The sequence below is a fragment of the Grampus griseus genome, assembly GCF_964374135.1.
Source record: "Grampus griseus genome assembly, chromosome: 9".
Taxonomy (NCBI): domain Eukaryota; kingdom Metazoa; phylum Chordata; class Mammalia; order Artiodactyla; family Delphinidae; genus Grampus; species Grampus griseus.
The window spans coordinates 37,443,925-37,461,903 of NC_139003.1; the positions used below are offsets into that span (position 1 = coordinate 37,443,925).

Consider the following 17,979-nt stretch of genomic DNA (forward strand, 5'->3'; position numbering starts at 1 on the left):
CGGTAAAGGGATTGTTGGCAGAGGCTGGAAAAATGACAAACAACTGTTAATGGAATTTGGAGAGGTGGTGAGGAAACTGTTATTGGAGATTGGAATGATGATGATGCATTTTTATGGTTCTGAAACAATTTTAAAAACTGTCACTTACAGGAACTTAGAATACAGAAGATGTATGTACTGAATTTGCGGATCTGGCTTAAGGATCCAGGCAGAATGTTGAAATTGTCAACTGGCTTCTGATAGCTTTGTATAAGGTATGGGAAGAGAGAAATGAACTTAAAGCAGAAATTAGAGGAAATACAGGGTGTCCAGGAATTTCTGTATTGGAAAATAAAACTGTTTCTTTAGTCGTCTCTGGCAGGCAAAAGGTTCTTAAAGTAAAAAGTGGCCTGGAGTAAATATCAAGTACTCTTTATTAAGATCTTAGAAAGATTTAAGGTAGATCCTTTTATCTAGATGAAAGAGATGATAAGATGAAAAGAATCTTAAGGGTTTTATGCCCTAACAACCTAACACTTCCAAATTAGAGCAAGATCTAGTTTGAAAGATTAATGGATATAGTTTTAGGGGGAATAGAATGAACCTCAGTTAGATGCATAGGAAGTCTACAAAATTTTAAGAGATTAGAATTGGCTTATACTAAAAGGGATGGTCAGTTTAAAAAGAGGCCTCTTGGCCTCAATTTACTATGAGTAGGAGCATTTCTGTTTAAAAAGAACCCCAAAGCCCAGACGGCAGAGCAAAGAGCCATGGAGAAGAATAGATTAGGAAACCATTCCAGATAACAGAAATGGGCCCTAATTAAAAGAATATTCCTGTCCCTGTGTTAGGAGGCTCTGACAACATCTGCTGCTGGATTTTAGACCTGTACGGATAAATGACTTCTGTGTTTCTCCTATTCCCTTTCAAAATCTATTGTAGTTATCCTGTCCCCTGTCTTTCCATTGTATGTTGGATATTTGGGGGACAGACAATTTTTTCTTTTTGCTTTGTAAACTTCTGATTCAAGATGAGCTGCGTTCAAGTTGTACCCTCATCCATACTTGGAGCTGATGCATATTATGAGGTAATAAAATTTGATCCTTTTGCAAAAGTCAGAGGAGATGTTGGAAATCCTGGGAAGGGTTGCATGGGTTTGCGTGTGGGAGGGATATGATTCATTGGGTCCAGATGGCAGAACTTTGATAGATTGTTACATTAACATCCCCTCCCCTCCCCTCCCCCCAACTCCTATAAGCCATGCCTCTTGGTTCTCAAGCTCTTTTGTAGACTCCTACCCTGACTCTTGGCTTGGCCATATGACTTCCTTTGGCCAGTGGAATTATAGCGAACATGTCTACAGAGGTTTGTTAGATGCTTACACAGTGGAGCTTGTCCTCTGGGATCACTGCTATCTCTATGATTGCAGTTGCCTGAATGATCTCAGGTCACACTAGCTTACTAACCACCTGGTTAGTCATTTAGCATAGCCTAAATGCAGAGAATCAAGAGCAAACAGCTGATTACTGTTTTAAGTTTTGGAGTAGTTTGTTTTATAGCAGTAGATGAGTAATATAAGGATTGTATGCTTTTGTCCCTTTTATCTACCACAATGCTTTTTGATTCCTTTCAATAGATTGTTTTCTTCACAGTCGATCCCTTGAATTCTAATAGCTTTGATTTATGTAATTCAGAGGTCCCATGGACCAAAATTTCTCTTTATACCCACTTGTACTGCTAGAATGGGGGCTTTTTTTTTTTCCATATGATGCAGTATCAGGTTCAGCAATGAAGAGCTGAAGGATTTAAAATCCATGGTCTCATTTTCACAGATTTGTTTATAGATATTGTACACGTGAAGTGAATAGATTGCTGTGCACTGCACCTACTTGGGAGTTTGGCCTCTTTGGAGTTATGTACACCTGGGGAAATCATCCCAACAGCCTCCTAAAAACCTTTTTTTATTTGTTGAACCAAATTCTTTCTGTTGCTACACATCTTACTATGAACTTCTTTTTGGGTCAGGAGGGCACATCAGAGGGAAATGTGGTTTCTTCTGGGCAATGGAGAAGGATGTACTAGTGAATAAGAAGGCCTTATTCAGTTTTACGAGGACGTTAAAGATTCATCAGTATATAGATGTATCTTGGTGTCAGTACATAGATGTATCTATGTAGCTGGTTTAGATTACATATAGTAATCTGTCTTCTTGTTACTATGTAGAAATGTTTATTTATATCAATTTAATATTTCATTAATTATACATCATCTATTTCATTTTGTGATTAATTAGAACTATTAATTTGAATAGCTGTCTCAGTATGTTTTATTAGCAGGGAAACACCATACACATATTTGATGGTAGTGTTTTGTAGTAATTGCATTATTGCATTGAACCAGAAAGTTTGCAGATTGTAACCTTGCAGTCTAGTTACAGTGATGTGAATAAAGCGGATGCTTAAACACTAAGGAACTTAAGAAAGCAAACTTCAAAAATATTTGTAATAAAAAGATATAAGAATCAGATGCTTGGGGCTTCCCTGGTAGCGCAGTGGTTAAGAATCTACCTGCCAATGCAGAGGACACGGGTTCAGCCCTGGTCCAGGAAGATCCAACATGCTGCGGAGCAACTAAGCCCGTGCACCACAACTACTGAGCCTGCGCTCTACCCATGAACCACAACTACTGAGCCCGCATGATACAAATACTGAAGCCCGTGCACCTAGAGAGCCCATGCTCCACAACAAGAGAAGCCACCGCAATGAGAAGCCTGTGCACCACAACGAAGAGTAACCCCCGCTTGCTGCAACTAGAGAAAGCCCGTGTGCAGCAACGAAGACCCAATGCAGCCAAAAATAAATAAATAAAATAAATAAATAAATAAAATTGTGAAAAAGTATAAATAAAATTAGATACTCCTCTATTTAAAAAAAAAAGAATCAGATGCTTTTTTTCCTTTAAAAAGTTAATTGCTTCATTCTCTCTAAAGCACTGCATTTTGATTGAAGAAAACTTGGACAACATAGAAAAATACACAAATAAAAATAATTTACATCACCTTCCAGAATTAATTACTTTAAGATGTTATTGTATAATACTAATAGTTAAAAAGTACTGAGTGATCAGTGTGTTCTAGGCATTATAGTTTAGTATTCAGTTTAAATATAATAGTTTGTTTAATATCCCCGGAAATCCTATGATGAAGGTACTATTACTAATCCATTTTACAGATGAAGAAACAGGAGCAGAGAGATTAATCTGTTGAAGATTACACAGATTTAAGCCCAGACTTTTGACTAAAAGTTTGCATTTCTAAACCATTATAAGTTCTTCTCATACCTTTCTGCAGTTTTCCTTCCTCCTTCCCTCCCTCCTTCTCTCCCTTCCTCCCTTCCCTTTCTAAGCTGGATCACACCAATTTGTTTTTTTCCATTTATCACATTTTCATCTAATTTATTTTGCCAGACATATCCAAATATCCTTAAATATTTCTCTGCAGTGTGATTTTTAATGGCTTCTGGTATCCATATATAATATGGTTTAACCATTACTATTTTAATCAGTTTTCTATTATTGGTATTTAAGTTGGCTCAGTTATTCACCTATCATAAATAATATGAGCATCCTTGTACATATTTTTGATTATTTCCTTAGGATAAGTTTCTAAATATGACATTTCCAGGCCTAAGGATAAGACCACTTTAGATACATTTTGGCAAATTACCTTTCAGATAGTTTGTAAAGATTTTTATTTGTACAAGCAATATATGAGAGTGCCTGTAAAACTTTGATGTGTCCCTATATATACATAGAAAATATAATCTAAAGAATGAAAAATTAGCAACTCATTATTCTTCCAAGTTAAATTAAAATGGTATATGTCCATTTAAAAATTTTATTAATACAGCTTTAAAGGCTTTTTAAAAAAAGTTAAGAAATTTAGTATCTACAGAAATACAAATTATTTTTCAGTGAATAAAACTTCATGCAGAAATATCAAAAGGATGAGAAAATATTCACCTCAATTTAAAGTGAATATTTTTTAAAAGGCTCTTAAATCTCTGACTAAAATGTGATTCGAATCATATTTGGATTTTCAAGGGTGAGGAATCCCATTGCCTAGCACAATGCCTAGCAGAATTGGAATTCAGGAGTTTTTCAGCAATGAAGGAATGAATGAGTAAAAGAAAGCGTGAATTAATTTTTATAACTTCACTTCCTTAACAAAGGCATCCTTTGTTGTCTTTTAAGTTGGGCATATAAAAATATATCTCTGTTCCAGCTCATGTGAAACCTGTCCAAAGTCTACATGTGTGAACAAAGAGAGGCTGCCAGGATTATCTGGTCAAGGTGGAGTGACTGGTCTAGGCCAGAGCTCTAAAGTGACTCTGTGAAGCGGGAAGGTTTCTAATGGGGACTTCCTGGTATTGCCACATGCTCCTGTGGGGGCCTCTGGAAACTGGAGCAAGTGTGAGGAGCCCATTATTCTAAACTTATTAATAAAGTGTCATATGTAACTAGGACTGAATAAGTATACATTTCCTAAGATGCTTTATGATATGAATTTCTTCCCTTTAGCACTCAAGTGTAACTGAGTATGTATGTGTGAGTCTAGGTTTTAATCACCTTGCCAGGTTAAGGGCCCTGAGGTCAAAAGTTTGAATAATTTTTGAATTAGATGGATGGTCATTGTAGGGGGTCAAGTATTCAGGGCTATGGGTTATAAGTACCCTTTACCTGGAAAGAATGCTCCACTTCCAACTTAAAGCTTCATGCAGACTTGGGTACAGTATAGTCCATTTTATTATGCATACCTTGTAAGACAAGTCTGAGAACTCTAGAAGCCATGCAAACAATAAGACACCTGAATAGCAAGAGAAGGAAGATGACATTTTACACAATTTTATGCATGTTTTTTCAAAAGTATGGCATGTAATAATAATAATTGTTCTGTAATCAGAATATACTTATTTTACATGTACCTCATTGCTTGCTGGCTAGTGCTACAATGTTAGAAAGTTTACAATGAAGTATTATTTCAGTTTCTTCTCTTACTTTAACAGTCCCGCTCTGCCGCACCTCACCCCACCAATCAGTTCTCTAAAATAATGGTTCTTCCAAAGAAGTCTGGGGGCTGCTGTTGGTTCCTGTGGCTGCCACTGGGGACTGTCTTATTGAAAAGCACAAAATACTATTTAAACATTTTAGATTGAATATAGTCAGGGCGGGTAGTGCTCGTTATAGGTCTGAAAAGATTGACAGTACTGCTCCCAAAGATGTGAGTTTAAAACCGGGCTTTATTGGTAGACTATAGGTAGTGAATTGTGGCTGTGGACTTCTTTTGTTTTAATTAAAAAGTGAATGAGAGAATAAATGAATAAGAAATTTGTAGAAAAAATCAAAACCATAGTAATATCATTTATTATTTGGCTGTGGCTAAATCTTACAAGGTGAGAAATCTATCATGTCTCTGTTTAATTCTCTAGGGGAGTTGTATTTTCCTAAATCAAGACATATATTTCCCCCAAACTGTCATATGATTTGAACTTAGACACAAGCTGAGAATTTAGGATACCTTGATAATAATATTCGTTTTTAGGAGAAATAAAAATCCATCAGATTGATCAGAGAGAACGTTAAAGCTCAACTCCTGTGTTATATTTGTTTCAAAAGCAGGTTTGATATCTGCCATTTCAAGGTTTAACATAATTTATTAACATCTGTTGAATTCTGCTGACTTATATTGTCTTTCTTAGAGTGAATGATATAGTACTTTGGTCAGAGCAAAGCATATAACCTCTTTTTAATGTAACTTAAAGTTTTTCCAAAAAAAAAGATAGAAAAAGAAAATTATAATCTCATCAACCAGAGCTAATTTAAGATTTTTTTTTACTGTGTACCTTTATTTATATATGTATGTATGTTTTAAAAATGAAACTTAAAAACATAATGGATATAATATTTTGGGTTTTTTAAAAATTTTTATTTATTTTTCACTGCGTTGGGTATTCGTTGCTGCACACAGGCTTTCTCTAGTTGCAGCGAGCAAGGGCTACTCTTCGTTGTGGTGCACGGGCTTCTCGTTGCAGTGGCTTCTCTTGTTGTGGAGCGTGGGCTCTAGGCACACGGGCTTCAGTAGTTGTGGCTTGTGGGCTCCAGAGTGTAGGCTCAGTAGTTGTGGCGCACGGGCTTAGTTGCTCCGCGGCCTGTGGGATCTTCCCAGACCAGGGCTCGAACCCGTGTCCCCTGCATTGGCAGGTGTATTCTTAACCACTGCGCCACCAGGGAAGCCCAGGCATCATGGTTTTCTAGAAGATATTTTTCAATAGTTATGCACATTGAAATTTCATCTGGATTACTTCCTAGAGGCAGAACAATTGAGATCCAAAATAGAAGTATGCTTACTTTATTTGCTTAGCTGAAATGAAACAATGCACCAAGAATTTAGTAGTCGGTGCGGGGGGGTGATGGTGGTAAAAATTTCAGCCTGAGGACTTCCAGTTTAGTTCAGGCGTACCTCAGAAGTATTGCAAGTTTGGTTCCAGACCACCGCAGTAAAGTGAATAGCACAATAAAGCAAGTCACATGACTTTTTTTGTTGTTGTTCGTTTCCCAGTGCATTTAAAAGTTATGTTTACATTATTCTGTAGTCTATTAAGTGCAATAGCATTATGTCTAAAAATAACAATGAACATATCTTAATTAAACAATACTTTATTGCTAAAAATTGCTAACCAGCTTTTGAGCTTTTAGTGAGTCATAATCTTTTTGCTGGTGTAGGGTTGTGCCTCATTGTTGTTGCTGCTGATTTATCAGGGTTGTGGTTGCTGAAAGTTGGGTGGCTCTAGCAATTTCTTTTTTTTTTTCCCACAGCATGTATGTTTCTTTATCAATAGTAGAAATAGTAGACAAAAAAAAAAGTTGAAAGTTGAAATTCCTCCTTGATCCATGGGCTACAGAATGGATGTTGTGTTAGCAGGCATGAAAACAACATTAGTCTTATACATCCATCAGAGTTCTTTGATGACCAAATGCATTGTCAATAAGCAGTAATATTTTGAAAGGAATATTTTTTCTGAGCAGTAGGTCTCCACAGACCTTAAAATATTCAGTAAACCAGGCTTCCCTGGTGGCGCCGTGGTTGAGAGTCTGCCTGCCAATGCAGGGGACACGAGTTCATGCCCTGGTCTGGGAAGATCCCACATGCCACGGAGCGGCTGGGCCCGTGAGCCATGGCCACTGAGCCTGCGCGTCCAGAGCCTGTGCTCCACAACGGGAGAGGCCACAACAGTGAGAGGCCCGCATACCGCAAAAAAAAAAAAAAAAAAAAAAAATTCAGTAAACCATGTTGTAAAGAGATGTGCTGTAATTCAGACTTTGTTGTTCCATTTACAGAGCACAGGCAGAGTAGATTTAGCATAATTCTTGAAGGCCCTGTGATTTTCAGAATGGTAATTGAGCACTGGCTCTTTCATCTACATTGAAAATCTGTTGTTTAGTGTAGCCACCTTCATAAATTATCTTAGCTAGATCTTCTAGATAATTTGTGCAGCTTCTACATCAGCACTTGCTGCTTCACTTTGCACTTTGATGTTATGGAGCTGGCTTCCTTCCTTAAACTTCATGAACCAACCTCCGCTAGCTTTAAACTTTTCTTCTGCAGCTTCTTCACCTCTCTCAGCCTTCACAGAATTGAAGAGAGTTAGGACCTTGCTCTGGATTTGGCTTTGGCTGAAGGGAATGTTGTGGCTTGTTTGATCTTCTCTCTAGACCACTAAAACTTCCTCCATATCAGCAATAAGGCTGTTTCACTTTCTTATCATTTGTGTGTTCACTAGAGTAGCACTTTTACTTTCTATCAATAACTTTTCCTTTGCAGTCACAATTTGGCTAACTGACCTAAGAGGCCTAGCTTTCAGCTTTTCTTGGCTTTCCACGTCCTTTAGTCACTAAGCTTAATCATTTTGAAACAGGAGGAAAGGGGGCAGGGCACAACCTTTAAAAGAATGACATAGCCCGAAGACACGATGTAAACTGATTAGAACCAAATAGGTCCAAGATGGTGGAAGATTTGACTTCCAGTGGACCTTGAATCTCATTATATGCTCATTGTAATACATTAGCATATGCTAAATGCACACACCCACCAGCTCCATAACAGTTCTGAGGCTGACCATCAAAGATCAAAAAGTGTGCAGTGGCCCAATCCTGGAAATCTCTGCCCCTTCCCCAAAATAACTGGAATACTTCTCCCACTCATTAGCCTATGAAATTACCTGCCCCTATGAAAACTGACAAGCCCATACCCTGGTGCCTCTCTCGCCTTCTGTGATGGCCCACACTCTGTCTATGGAGTGTGTTTCTCTCTAAATAAATCCACTTTTTACCTATCACTTTGTCTCTCACTGAATTGTTTCTGCCATGAGACATCAAGAACCTGAAGTTCAGTAAGTCCTAAGACCAGGTGTGTGATCTCAGTTAAAAGAATGTGGGTTCAAGTCCCAATCTGAGTTTCATGGTTTTAATTTCTAGCTTTTGATTTAAAGTGAGATACCTATAACTCTTCCTTTCACTTGAACACTTATTGTAGGGGTATTGACTGACCTAATTTCAATATTGTTGTGTCTCAGGGAATGGGAAGGCCGGAGTGGGGGGAATGACCAGTCGGTGGAGCAGTCAGAACACACACAACATTTATCGATTAAATTTGCTGTTTTATATGGACACAGTTTGTGGTGCCCCAAAACAATTATAATAACAACATCAAAGATTACTGACCACAGGTCACCATAACAAGTATCATAAATGAAAAATTTGAAATATTGCTAGGATTACCAAAATGTGACACAGAGACACGAAGTGAGTATATATTGTTGGAAAAATAGAGCTGATAGACCCTTGATGCAGGGTTGAAACAAACCTTCAATTTGTAAAAACAAAATATCTGTGAAGCACAATAAAGTGAAGAGCAATAAAAAAAGGTATGCCAGTTTTTGAAAGGAAAAACATTCAGGGCAATAAGCAAAGGCTTAATCTTATCTTGAATCTTATGGAAAGGATGTTGTACTTGATTTTGTTTCCCTTTGTCCTGTTGTTGCTGTAGTCATCATTATCATCTTATTTGTTGACTGGTATCATGCACTGTTAAGAATGTTTCCTGGATCCTCTGATTTAATTCTCATATGAGAACCCTATGAGGTGGGTGGTACTGCAATTCCCCACTTTATAGATGTGGAAATCAGGTTTAGAAACGTTAAATAGTTTGTTTCAGGTAATCTGGCTAGTAAGCAAGTGGAGCCCAGTTTTGAACATAGTTTTCTGTCTTTAGAGCAAGGGCTATCCAAAAGACTTATCTAAGTTGTTTGATTTTTTTTTTCTTTTCTTTCTTTTTTTCAGTTATACATAAACATGTGTCTATTTTTTTCAAATTCTTTTCCCATTTAGGTTGTTACAGAACATTGTGCAGCGTTCCCTGTGCTATATAGTAGGTCCTTGTTGGTTATCTGTTTTAAATACAACAGTGTGTACAAGTCCAAAAGACTTATCTAAGCTGTTTGATTTTTAATCCTAGTGCTCCACAGTAGAAGCTAAGGAATTGATTGTGTGAGAATGTAAATCACTGAAGTAAAGAAAGGCAGAGCTGCTTTTGGGTTTATTTTCTTCTTTATGGGTAATCCCAATGACTAGCAGTGTTTTCCCCCTTGCTGCTGGAAATCTCTTTGACTGCAAGCAGGAACATCTGACACAGTCACACATTTTGAGATACAGGTAGAAACTCCTAGATTGGACAGGTTGTGGAGGAAAGGGAACCCTCCTACCTCGTTGGTGGGAACGTAAATTGGTGCAGCCACCATGGAAAACAGTATGGAGGTTCCTTAAAAGATTAAAAATAGAGTTGCTGAGTTGCTGTGTGATCCAGCACTCCCACTGCTGGGCAGATATTTGGAGAAAACTCTAATTCGAAAAGATACATGCACCCCAATGTTTATAGTAGCACTATTTACAATAGCCAAGACATGGAAGCAACCTAAATGTCCATCAACAGATGAATGGATAAAGAAGATGTGAGATATATATATATATATATATATACACACACAGACGTGCGTGTGCGTGTGCGCACACATACACACAAAGAAATATTAGTCATAAAAAATGAAATAATGTCATTTGCAGCAACATGGATGGACCTAGAGATTATCATACTAAGTGAAATAAGTCAGAAAGAGAAAGACAAATATCATATAATATCACGTATGTGGACTCTAAAATATGATACAAATGAACTTATATACAAAACAGAAACAGACTCACAGACATAGAAAACAAACTTATGGTTACCAAAGGGGAAGGGGCGGGGAGGGATAAATTAGGAGTTTGGGATTAGCAGATACAAACTACTACATGCAAAATAGATAAACAATAAACTCCTACTGTATAGCACAGGGAACTATATTGAGTAAGAATACATTCAGTTTTATATATATGGAAAATACTCTAAAAAAAATATATAACTGACCCAATTTGCCATATACCAGAAACTAACACAACATTGTAAATCAACTATACTTCAATTGAAACAAAAAAAGAAACTCCTAGATTAAATATTCTCTGAGGTTTCTTACTTCAGAAAACATTGTTATTTTCAGTTGGTTATAATTTTGACGTAATCTCTGGGAATCTAGGATTTAAAATATTAACAACATGACAAGAAAATATAGACTCTTTGGTTACATTGGGTTTCCAAAGTTTATGACTTTTAATTTAGATTTCATGTGTATACCTTTGGTTTGAAAAGATTGCTTTCTCTGTCTGAAGCAAACTGCCCTTCCACAGGGAAAAACAAGTTGTAAAATTTCCAAGAAATAACATGGTTTACTAATTTTTCTAAAATTGCATCATCCAAATGAAGTTTTCTTCATTTCTTATATAAAATTTTCATTTTGAAGTTAGTGCATTATTTTTCTTCTGAAAAGTTGTTTTAGAAAACTCAGGAAGTAAAGTGTACTTATTTTTTTAAAAAATTTTAATTGAAGTACAAACAACTATGGTTTTTATAGTGCTATAGGAACAGTTTCCCAATTACAGAAAGTTTCTCTTTATGAAAAGTGTTATTCATATTCATAAGTGTTATTTACACTTATAAATGAATTGTAAAGAAAATTTTATTCTGTTTTGATTAGCATTATCTTATTATGGCTACTAATAAAGCACTGTCCAACTTTATTCCTAATGCTTAAATTGCCTACTTGATGCAACACAAAAAATTTCTTACTGAACTTACTCATCCAGAGTATATTTTCTTGGAAGATGTATACATTGTTTATTTTTTAAAAATTAATTAATTAATTTTTGGCTGCGTTGGGTCTTTGTTGCTGCACGTGGGCTTTCTCTAGTTGCGGCGAGCAGGGGCTACTCTTCATTGTGGTGTGCGGGCTTCTCATTGCAGTGGCTTCTTTGTTGCAGAGCACGGACTCCAGAGCGCAGGCTCAGTAGTTGTGGCGCACGGGCTTAGTTGCTCTGAGGCATGTGGGATCTTCTCAGACCAGGGCTCGAACCTGTGTTCTCTGCATTGGCAGGCAGATTCTTAACCACTGTGCCACCAGGGAAGTCCAAGAGATGTATACATTGTTTAGATAACGTACATTGCTTGGGAAACATCTTAGTTAAATATGCTTTCAAACACCTTTAATCTTTTAAACTTCAAAGCATAGAAATACTATTTTCCAGCCACTGTTCTGGGATTGGGGATACAAAAATGAATAAAGTATGGTTCCTGCAACTGAGAAACTTACAGTGAAAGAGTCATATGTATAGGCTGATACCTGTAATAAGGTTTTAAGAGCTATCCCTGAAGTTTACCTAAATTGCTAAGGGAGCACAGGTGGGGGAATGATTAATTTAGCCTTGTGGAGGAGAGGAAAGGTAAAAGAAAACTATTGTTTCCTTTGTAAAAATCAAACAAGGTCTTCCAGGTGTTGACTAATGATTCTAATATTTTACTTCTTGAAATTAGACGTGCTTCCTTCTGGGTTTTTTTTCCCCTACATAAATCTTTTGTTTACAATGCATTACCTTTTGGTTCTAACAATTAACATTAGAAAAGTTGGTAGATGATTCATTCTGTAAGGGAAAGATGAATGCAAGTGTCAAGATTTGAGTCTATAGGGATTATTCGGTCCCTAACCATGGAGCACCAGGATGTAATTTCCTAATTTCTGCAAGGGAACTTCAAGTTTTGTTGTGTTTTGTTTTAAGGCTTCACAGAGAAGTCACCATCATCTGAGCTGGGCTTTGAAAGATAAACAGAATTTTTCCAAGTAGGGAAAAGGCATTCTGGGAAGAGGGAAAGTCTGGTGATAGGTGACTCGGAGAGAGAAGTTGAGAAGGACTCAGTAGTTTTCTAGTATGGGGGATAAGGTGAGTGGTGATACTGTTAACTAAGGAGGAGAGTATAGAAGTATATTCTGGGGCTAGGATGGAATATGGTCTCTGTTTTGGGCATGTTGATTTGGGGAGTCTTTGGAAATTTCATTAATTGATTTTTAAAAAATTCTTTCCACTAAAATTTATTAACATCCTTACTTGCCCACGTATCAAGAACACAGACATAAGAAATAATCTATTCTCAAAATGCTTATGGACTCTTGGAGAGAGAGAATCCAATAATTATAATATGTGCTTAAAACTGCTATGATAGCAGCAGTCACAGGTTTTGATGGGGAACTTCGGAGTTTTGATCACCTAATGGAGACTGAAGATGGGAATGGGGAGGAGAGATAAGGAGTGATAGGAAAGAATTCCTATGAGATTGCCTCATGGAATTCAAGTTTTTTTTTTTTTTTTCTGGATTTTAATCTTTAATATATAACATTATTGCTTTAGGACATGTTTTCCCTGAACCAGGAACAGAATGCTAATTATATAAAAATATACACATAGAAAAAGTAGTTCTCCATTTTCCCAGGGAAAAAACAGTAACTTCTAGAACACTCAAGTGTTTTGTTTTAATTATAAAAGTCTTGGTCATCTCATTTATTAGCTCTGTAACATACATATTTAAATTAAACATTATTAGACAACCATTACAACTTATAAATGTAAGGTGCCATTACTGAGTAAATAGAGTCTCCTGTGAGTGGATGTGTCCCTTCTCCCGCCCACTAACAAGGCAGTAATATGGTTAGTTTAATTTTATGAGTACATGATCCATCCCTGCAAACACTAATTCTCGTCTCCACCCTGTGCTTATCTGTGCAAGTGTATGAGCTGGTTAGATCTCACGGGCAACCTCTCTAACTTCAACAGCAAGATGAGCTGGGCTTGGGCTTTCAGTGCAGACTAATTGTGTCTGTCTGAATCAAGTGATCTGACCTATACTCGGTAGCAAGCACTCTTCGAACTGCTTCCTCAAAGGCCGCTGTGACATTCGTGGCATCTTTTGCACTTGTTTCAAAGTAAGGATGGTCGCTGTTGTCCCTGCACCAGGCTTGAGCTTCTTCTGCAGACACCTGCCGCTCGCTGATGTCAACCTTGTTACCCAAAATCACAAAAGGAAAGCTTTCGGGCTTTGTCACATCCGCATAATATATGAATTTTTTCTTCCAGTTTCTCAAGTTCTGGAAGCTTTGAGAATCATCGACGCTAAAAGTATGCAGGCAACAGTCAGAACTTCTGTAAAATGGCGTCCTCAGGCTTCTGAATCACTCTTGACCGGCCGTGTCCCAAATCTGTATGGTAACAAAATGTCCATCCACCTCCAAATCTTTATTTAAAAATTCCACACCTATTGTATAGAAGAGCTGGGTATCCAACTTATTAGACACATATCTGTTCATTAGAGAACTCTTCCCAACTCCACCATCTCCAAGGAGAATTACTTTAAAAAGCAGTGATTTTCCTGCCATTTTTAATCTCAACATCTCTGATTTCAGAACCCTTAATTGTTCAGTTCAGATATCATCATTATCCCTAGGGCTGTCGGGAAAGATCCACTTGGGCACGGACCGCAGGAAAAGCCGTTCACCACTGTGCCAGGGTCATTATAGGAGTGCAGGGAGTTTCTCGCGGCCACACGGAGGAAGCCCGGGAGATCCGGGCCAGCCTGTCCGGGTGCAGAGAGGAAAGAGAGAAGGTCGAGGACCCGGCGCGCAGGAGGCGTCGGCGGCACTGCCCGGGTCCAACTGCAGTTGCTCCCGTCCAGCACCGAGGGAACAACGTGGCGACGGGGCGGGGCCCTTAAGTGTTGTTTTGAAGTATGAGTTAAACAGGTTGTGGGAAGAGGGAAAGAGGGGGAAACATTTCAGGCAGGAATTTTGCTTAGATGATGCCTTGGGAGTGTGAGGAACTAACCTGTGTATAGGGAGCACTGCTTGTGGTTTAGTGTTAACTTGTAGGAACTATGTAAGTGGGGATTGGTAGGGTCCTGCAGATCATATGTCTCTTGATTTTTATGTTGAAGACAGTCATGTTGGTAGTGTCAGGAAGCTAGTGAAGGATTTTAAGTAGGGGAATGGCTTGATCAAATTTGATGCCCAGCAACCAGTTAGAATTATGTTCTAGAATTTCAGAAATGCAGTTGGGGGGTAGGGTATAAATTTAACTAGGGGTCACAATAATGGATAAAGTGCTTCCTGTTTAGATGTGGAGACAGGTTAATAAAACTGACATCACAGTATGCGAAGTGTTGTAGTATGCAGTGCTATGTATTGAGTATAGAGGAGGAAGTGATTTGGGACTTCACTTTTAACAGTCATAGGTATATGGGTGGTATTTGCAACTGAGAATATTGATGATCTTTTCTAAGGAAATAATATAAAGCAGAGATGAAAGAACTGATGGTAGAATTCCAGAAGAAAGCAGCTTTCATGGGATAATGGTTAAAGAAGAATCATCTAAAGCTATGATGTTAGCACTGTGGGCTACAACTGATTTGTAGGTTGCAAATCAATAATAGTGGATGGGAAATTAATATGGTTGGCTATAGACAGAATTTTAAAAATATGGATTAAGAGACAAAGAAAATATCAGGGTGTATGAAGTAAAGGTAATTATTATTTTGTGGCATTTTGTTCAGATGTGTGTATTCGTGCATGTGTGTATTGGGTAAAGTGTAAAATGTCTTTCTTATTAAGAGTTGTAATCACAAACTTTTGAAAAACAATAAAAGACACTAAGGAAGAGCAGTTGGAAATAATTAAATAACTTTTGTTCTTCACTACTCTGATGGCAAGGAAAAGAAATGGAGCCAGAGCAAGTGCAGTAGAAAGGAGATTTTCTCTTTATGTGCAGGTGGTCTCCCCCAGGCCGCCTTTGCCACAGCAATTATGTAGGAAGAGAAATACAAAGAAATAAGGGGAAAGGACTTGCAAGATACAGAACTCAAAGACAGAGAGGGAGAGGAAGAAATAGAGAATATGAATGGGAAATATGGGTGAGAAAGAATAAACCCCTATGGAAGCGTGACTTTCAGCTTAACCCTACTGTGTGATGGCAAAAGCTCCATACCCTAGCACCATGGCCCAACAAAGCCCCTTGGATTTATCCTGCCATATCAGCTCTGTTCCTTATTAGGGATAGAGCCAGAGGAGGAACCTAGGGAAAGGGTACAAAACCACCTCTAATTAAAGTTGTGATTTAGTAATATCAATTATAGAAGTTATTGAGAGCTTAACTATGGGCTAAGAACTATTCTAAGCACTTTAAATGCATGATCTCACCGAATAAGTTAATATTTGTAAAGCCCTCAGAACGATGTCTTGCACGTGGTAAGTACTCGGCAAATATTGGCTATTATTATTATTTAATTATTAATTAGAGAATAGTTACTAAATATCACCATTTTACTAGTAAGGAAATTGGAGTATAATAAAGTTAAGTAACTTAAGATTTTATAGTTATAAAGAAATAGAATCATGCACTTTTGAGTTGGAGGTGAGAGACTGACTAGTATAGGTGCATGAAGTTGTATGATGACTGGTGCTTGAAATATGATGGTAGAGAGGAGACAAGATGGGCCATAAGTGAAAGATATTATGAAAAGAAAATCCCTTTAGCTTGGTGACTGGTTGGATATGAAGTAAAAAGATAATTAAGATTTTAAGTTGGTTGACTGGGAAAATGGTAAATAAGGATGTAAGAAAATAAGGAAGAAAATTGTTTTGGTAGGAAATGATGACAAATTCCATTTAATCATGTTGAATTTTATGTCAGATAGTCAAGTGATGATTAGCAGGGAATTCAAAACTAAAGTTAGAGATATTTAGGCATTATCACATAAAGGAGTGGCAGAAGCTGTAGAAGGGTTTGAGACCCCCAAGGATAACCAGTATTTTTTGGCCACAAAAAATCTGGGGAGTCAAAAATAAGATCATGATAATAGCCCCCATGCAAAATTTCCACAGCTTTGCCCACATCTGCTTTGTAGAACCTACAAGTAATACCAGGAATCTTTAAAAAAGAGTATGTCACTACTGCTCCAGGGATGGGCTGTTGTCTGGCATGCACTGTTTTCCTCGCTCCTGCCCTGGTTGCTGTGGCTGTGTCTCCTCTTGCGGCCACCATCTGTGAAGGTGGAGCGCCTCAGCTGTGGTTTGGTACCTTTCCCACCACCGCAGAAATTGCTGTTTCCCCTATGACGTTCTCAGAGACCCTGGAGGGTCAATGGTGATAAAGCTTTCCTACTTTTTCTCATTCTTTTGTCCACCCTCAGGTTTCAGACTTGATATCCATTGGCTTTTTCTGCACCCCTGTCCAGGTGACAGGTATGTTGGCTTTATGGCTCCTCAGTCAGTTTTTTATGCCTAGATGATTCCTGACCTTCAGATGAATTCTTACACGAAATGTTTCTCAGTTTTTGCCCCATCAATCCTTAGGCACATCTAGACTTGTCTGAATCCTAAGGTGAAGGTTACTTATTAGGCTTAAACTGGAGCCAGGACCCTTGTTGCATGTTCTCTGGAGAAAAGAGAGGTCAAATAGGCAAATTCCCATATTTTCCAAGATTATCCCATCACTCGTTTCTTCTGGTCCCTTTACTTCTTCATGTGGGTGTTTTCCTGGTTGATTTGAGATTATTTCTTCTTTTCTCCAGATGGAATGATAATGTGTACTTACTGTGGAATTAGATCCTATCCGAATATTTTGTTGGGAGGTTTGATTCACTTTTTCCTTTTAATTCTTCTTACAGGTTTCCATGCTCTTTGTTGGAGTTTAGTAAAGATTTGAATATCTAGCACGTTTTCCTTTCAAATAAGTATTGGTAATGTATTTTTTTTTTTCTGGTTCTCTGTGAAGAATCCCAATGAGCCTTTTTGAAAACTCATCATTTGCAGTTATTTTAGAAGAGCAATTTGTTGAAAGCTACCATATTAGAAATGTTTTATTGCACTGCACTACAGCTATGAAGTGCAAGGAACCATGAAGAATGAAAAATACAAATGATAGATGTGTCTCTTTCATCTTATTTTTTAGCCTTCTTTGAATCCTGGGGGGAGCCAGTCATCTGATGTGGTGCTTTTGAACCACTGGAAAGTGAGGAATTTTGAAGTACAACGTGGTGACATTGTGTCATTAGTGTAAGTAAATCAGAAACATACTATATTCATATATAAGATTATTTATAATTATCTGATTTAACTAGTAATTCACTGTTTATACCATATTGTCAATTATTAAATTAATAGGTCCATTTAAAATATTGATATAATGCATTTTTCAAAATCAATTTTGAAATGTAACAGTGCTATAAGAAAGGATTTTTCTTTTATACTTAAAATATATCAGTTGACTGACATACCTGGATTTGGTAGAACGTGTTTAATGAAATGTTGATTAGAAATTATTATATTGATGATCTAGAGTACATGAACTTGGTATTTGGGTAATTTTGAAATTCCACATTTTGGAAGCAACTGTTAAGTTACTCTCATGGTTTATTAGCTTGTGTAGCTACAAAATATTTCTAGACGATGATAATTGTGACATGAAATTCAGTGGCAT

At 37.4% G+C, this 17,979-nt stretch overlaps 1 protein-coding gene and 1 pseudogene across 3 annotated transcripts in view; one reads left to right on the forward strand and one right to left on the reverse strand.

Moving 5' to 3' along the window:
- The window catches only part of IMMP2L (inner mitochondrial membrane peptidase subunit 2), a 900,746-nt gene that overhangs the window by 66,370 nt on the left and 816,397 nt on the right, over positions 1–17,979 (forward strand). For both annotated transcript variants that reach the window (XM_082662558.1, XM_082662559.1), the window contains exon 4: positions 17,452–17,555. In XM_082662558.1, the coding sequence (XP_082518684.1) occupies positions 17,452–17,555 (104 nt within the window). The remainder of the gene's footprint in view (positions 1–17,451; positions 17,556–17,979) is intronic.
- Positions 13,281–13,886, reverse strand: LOC309827237 (ras-related protein Rab-9A-like; annotated as a pseudogene). The gene has a single exon. The product of its transcript is annotated as a ras-related protein Rab-9A-like (transcript).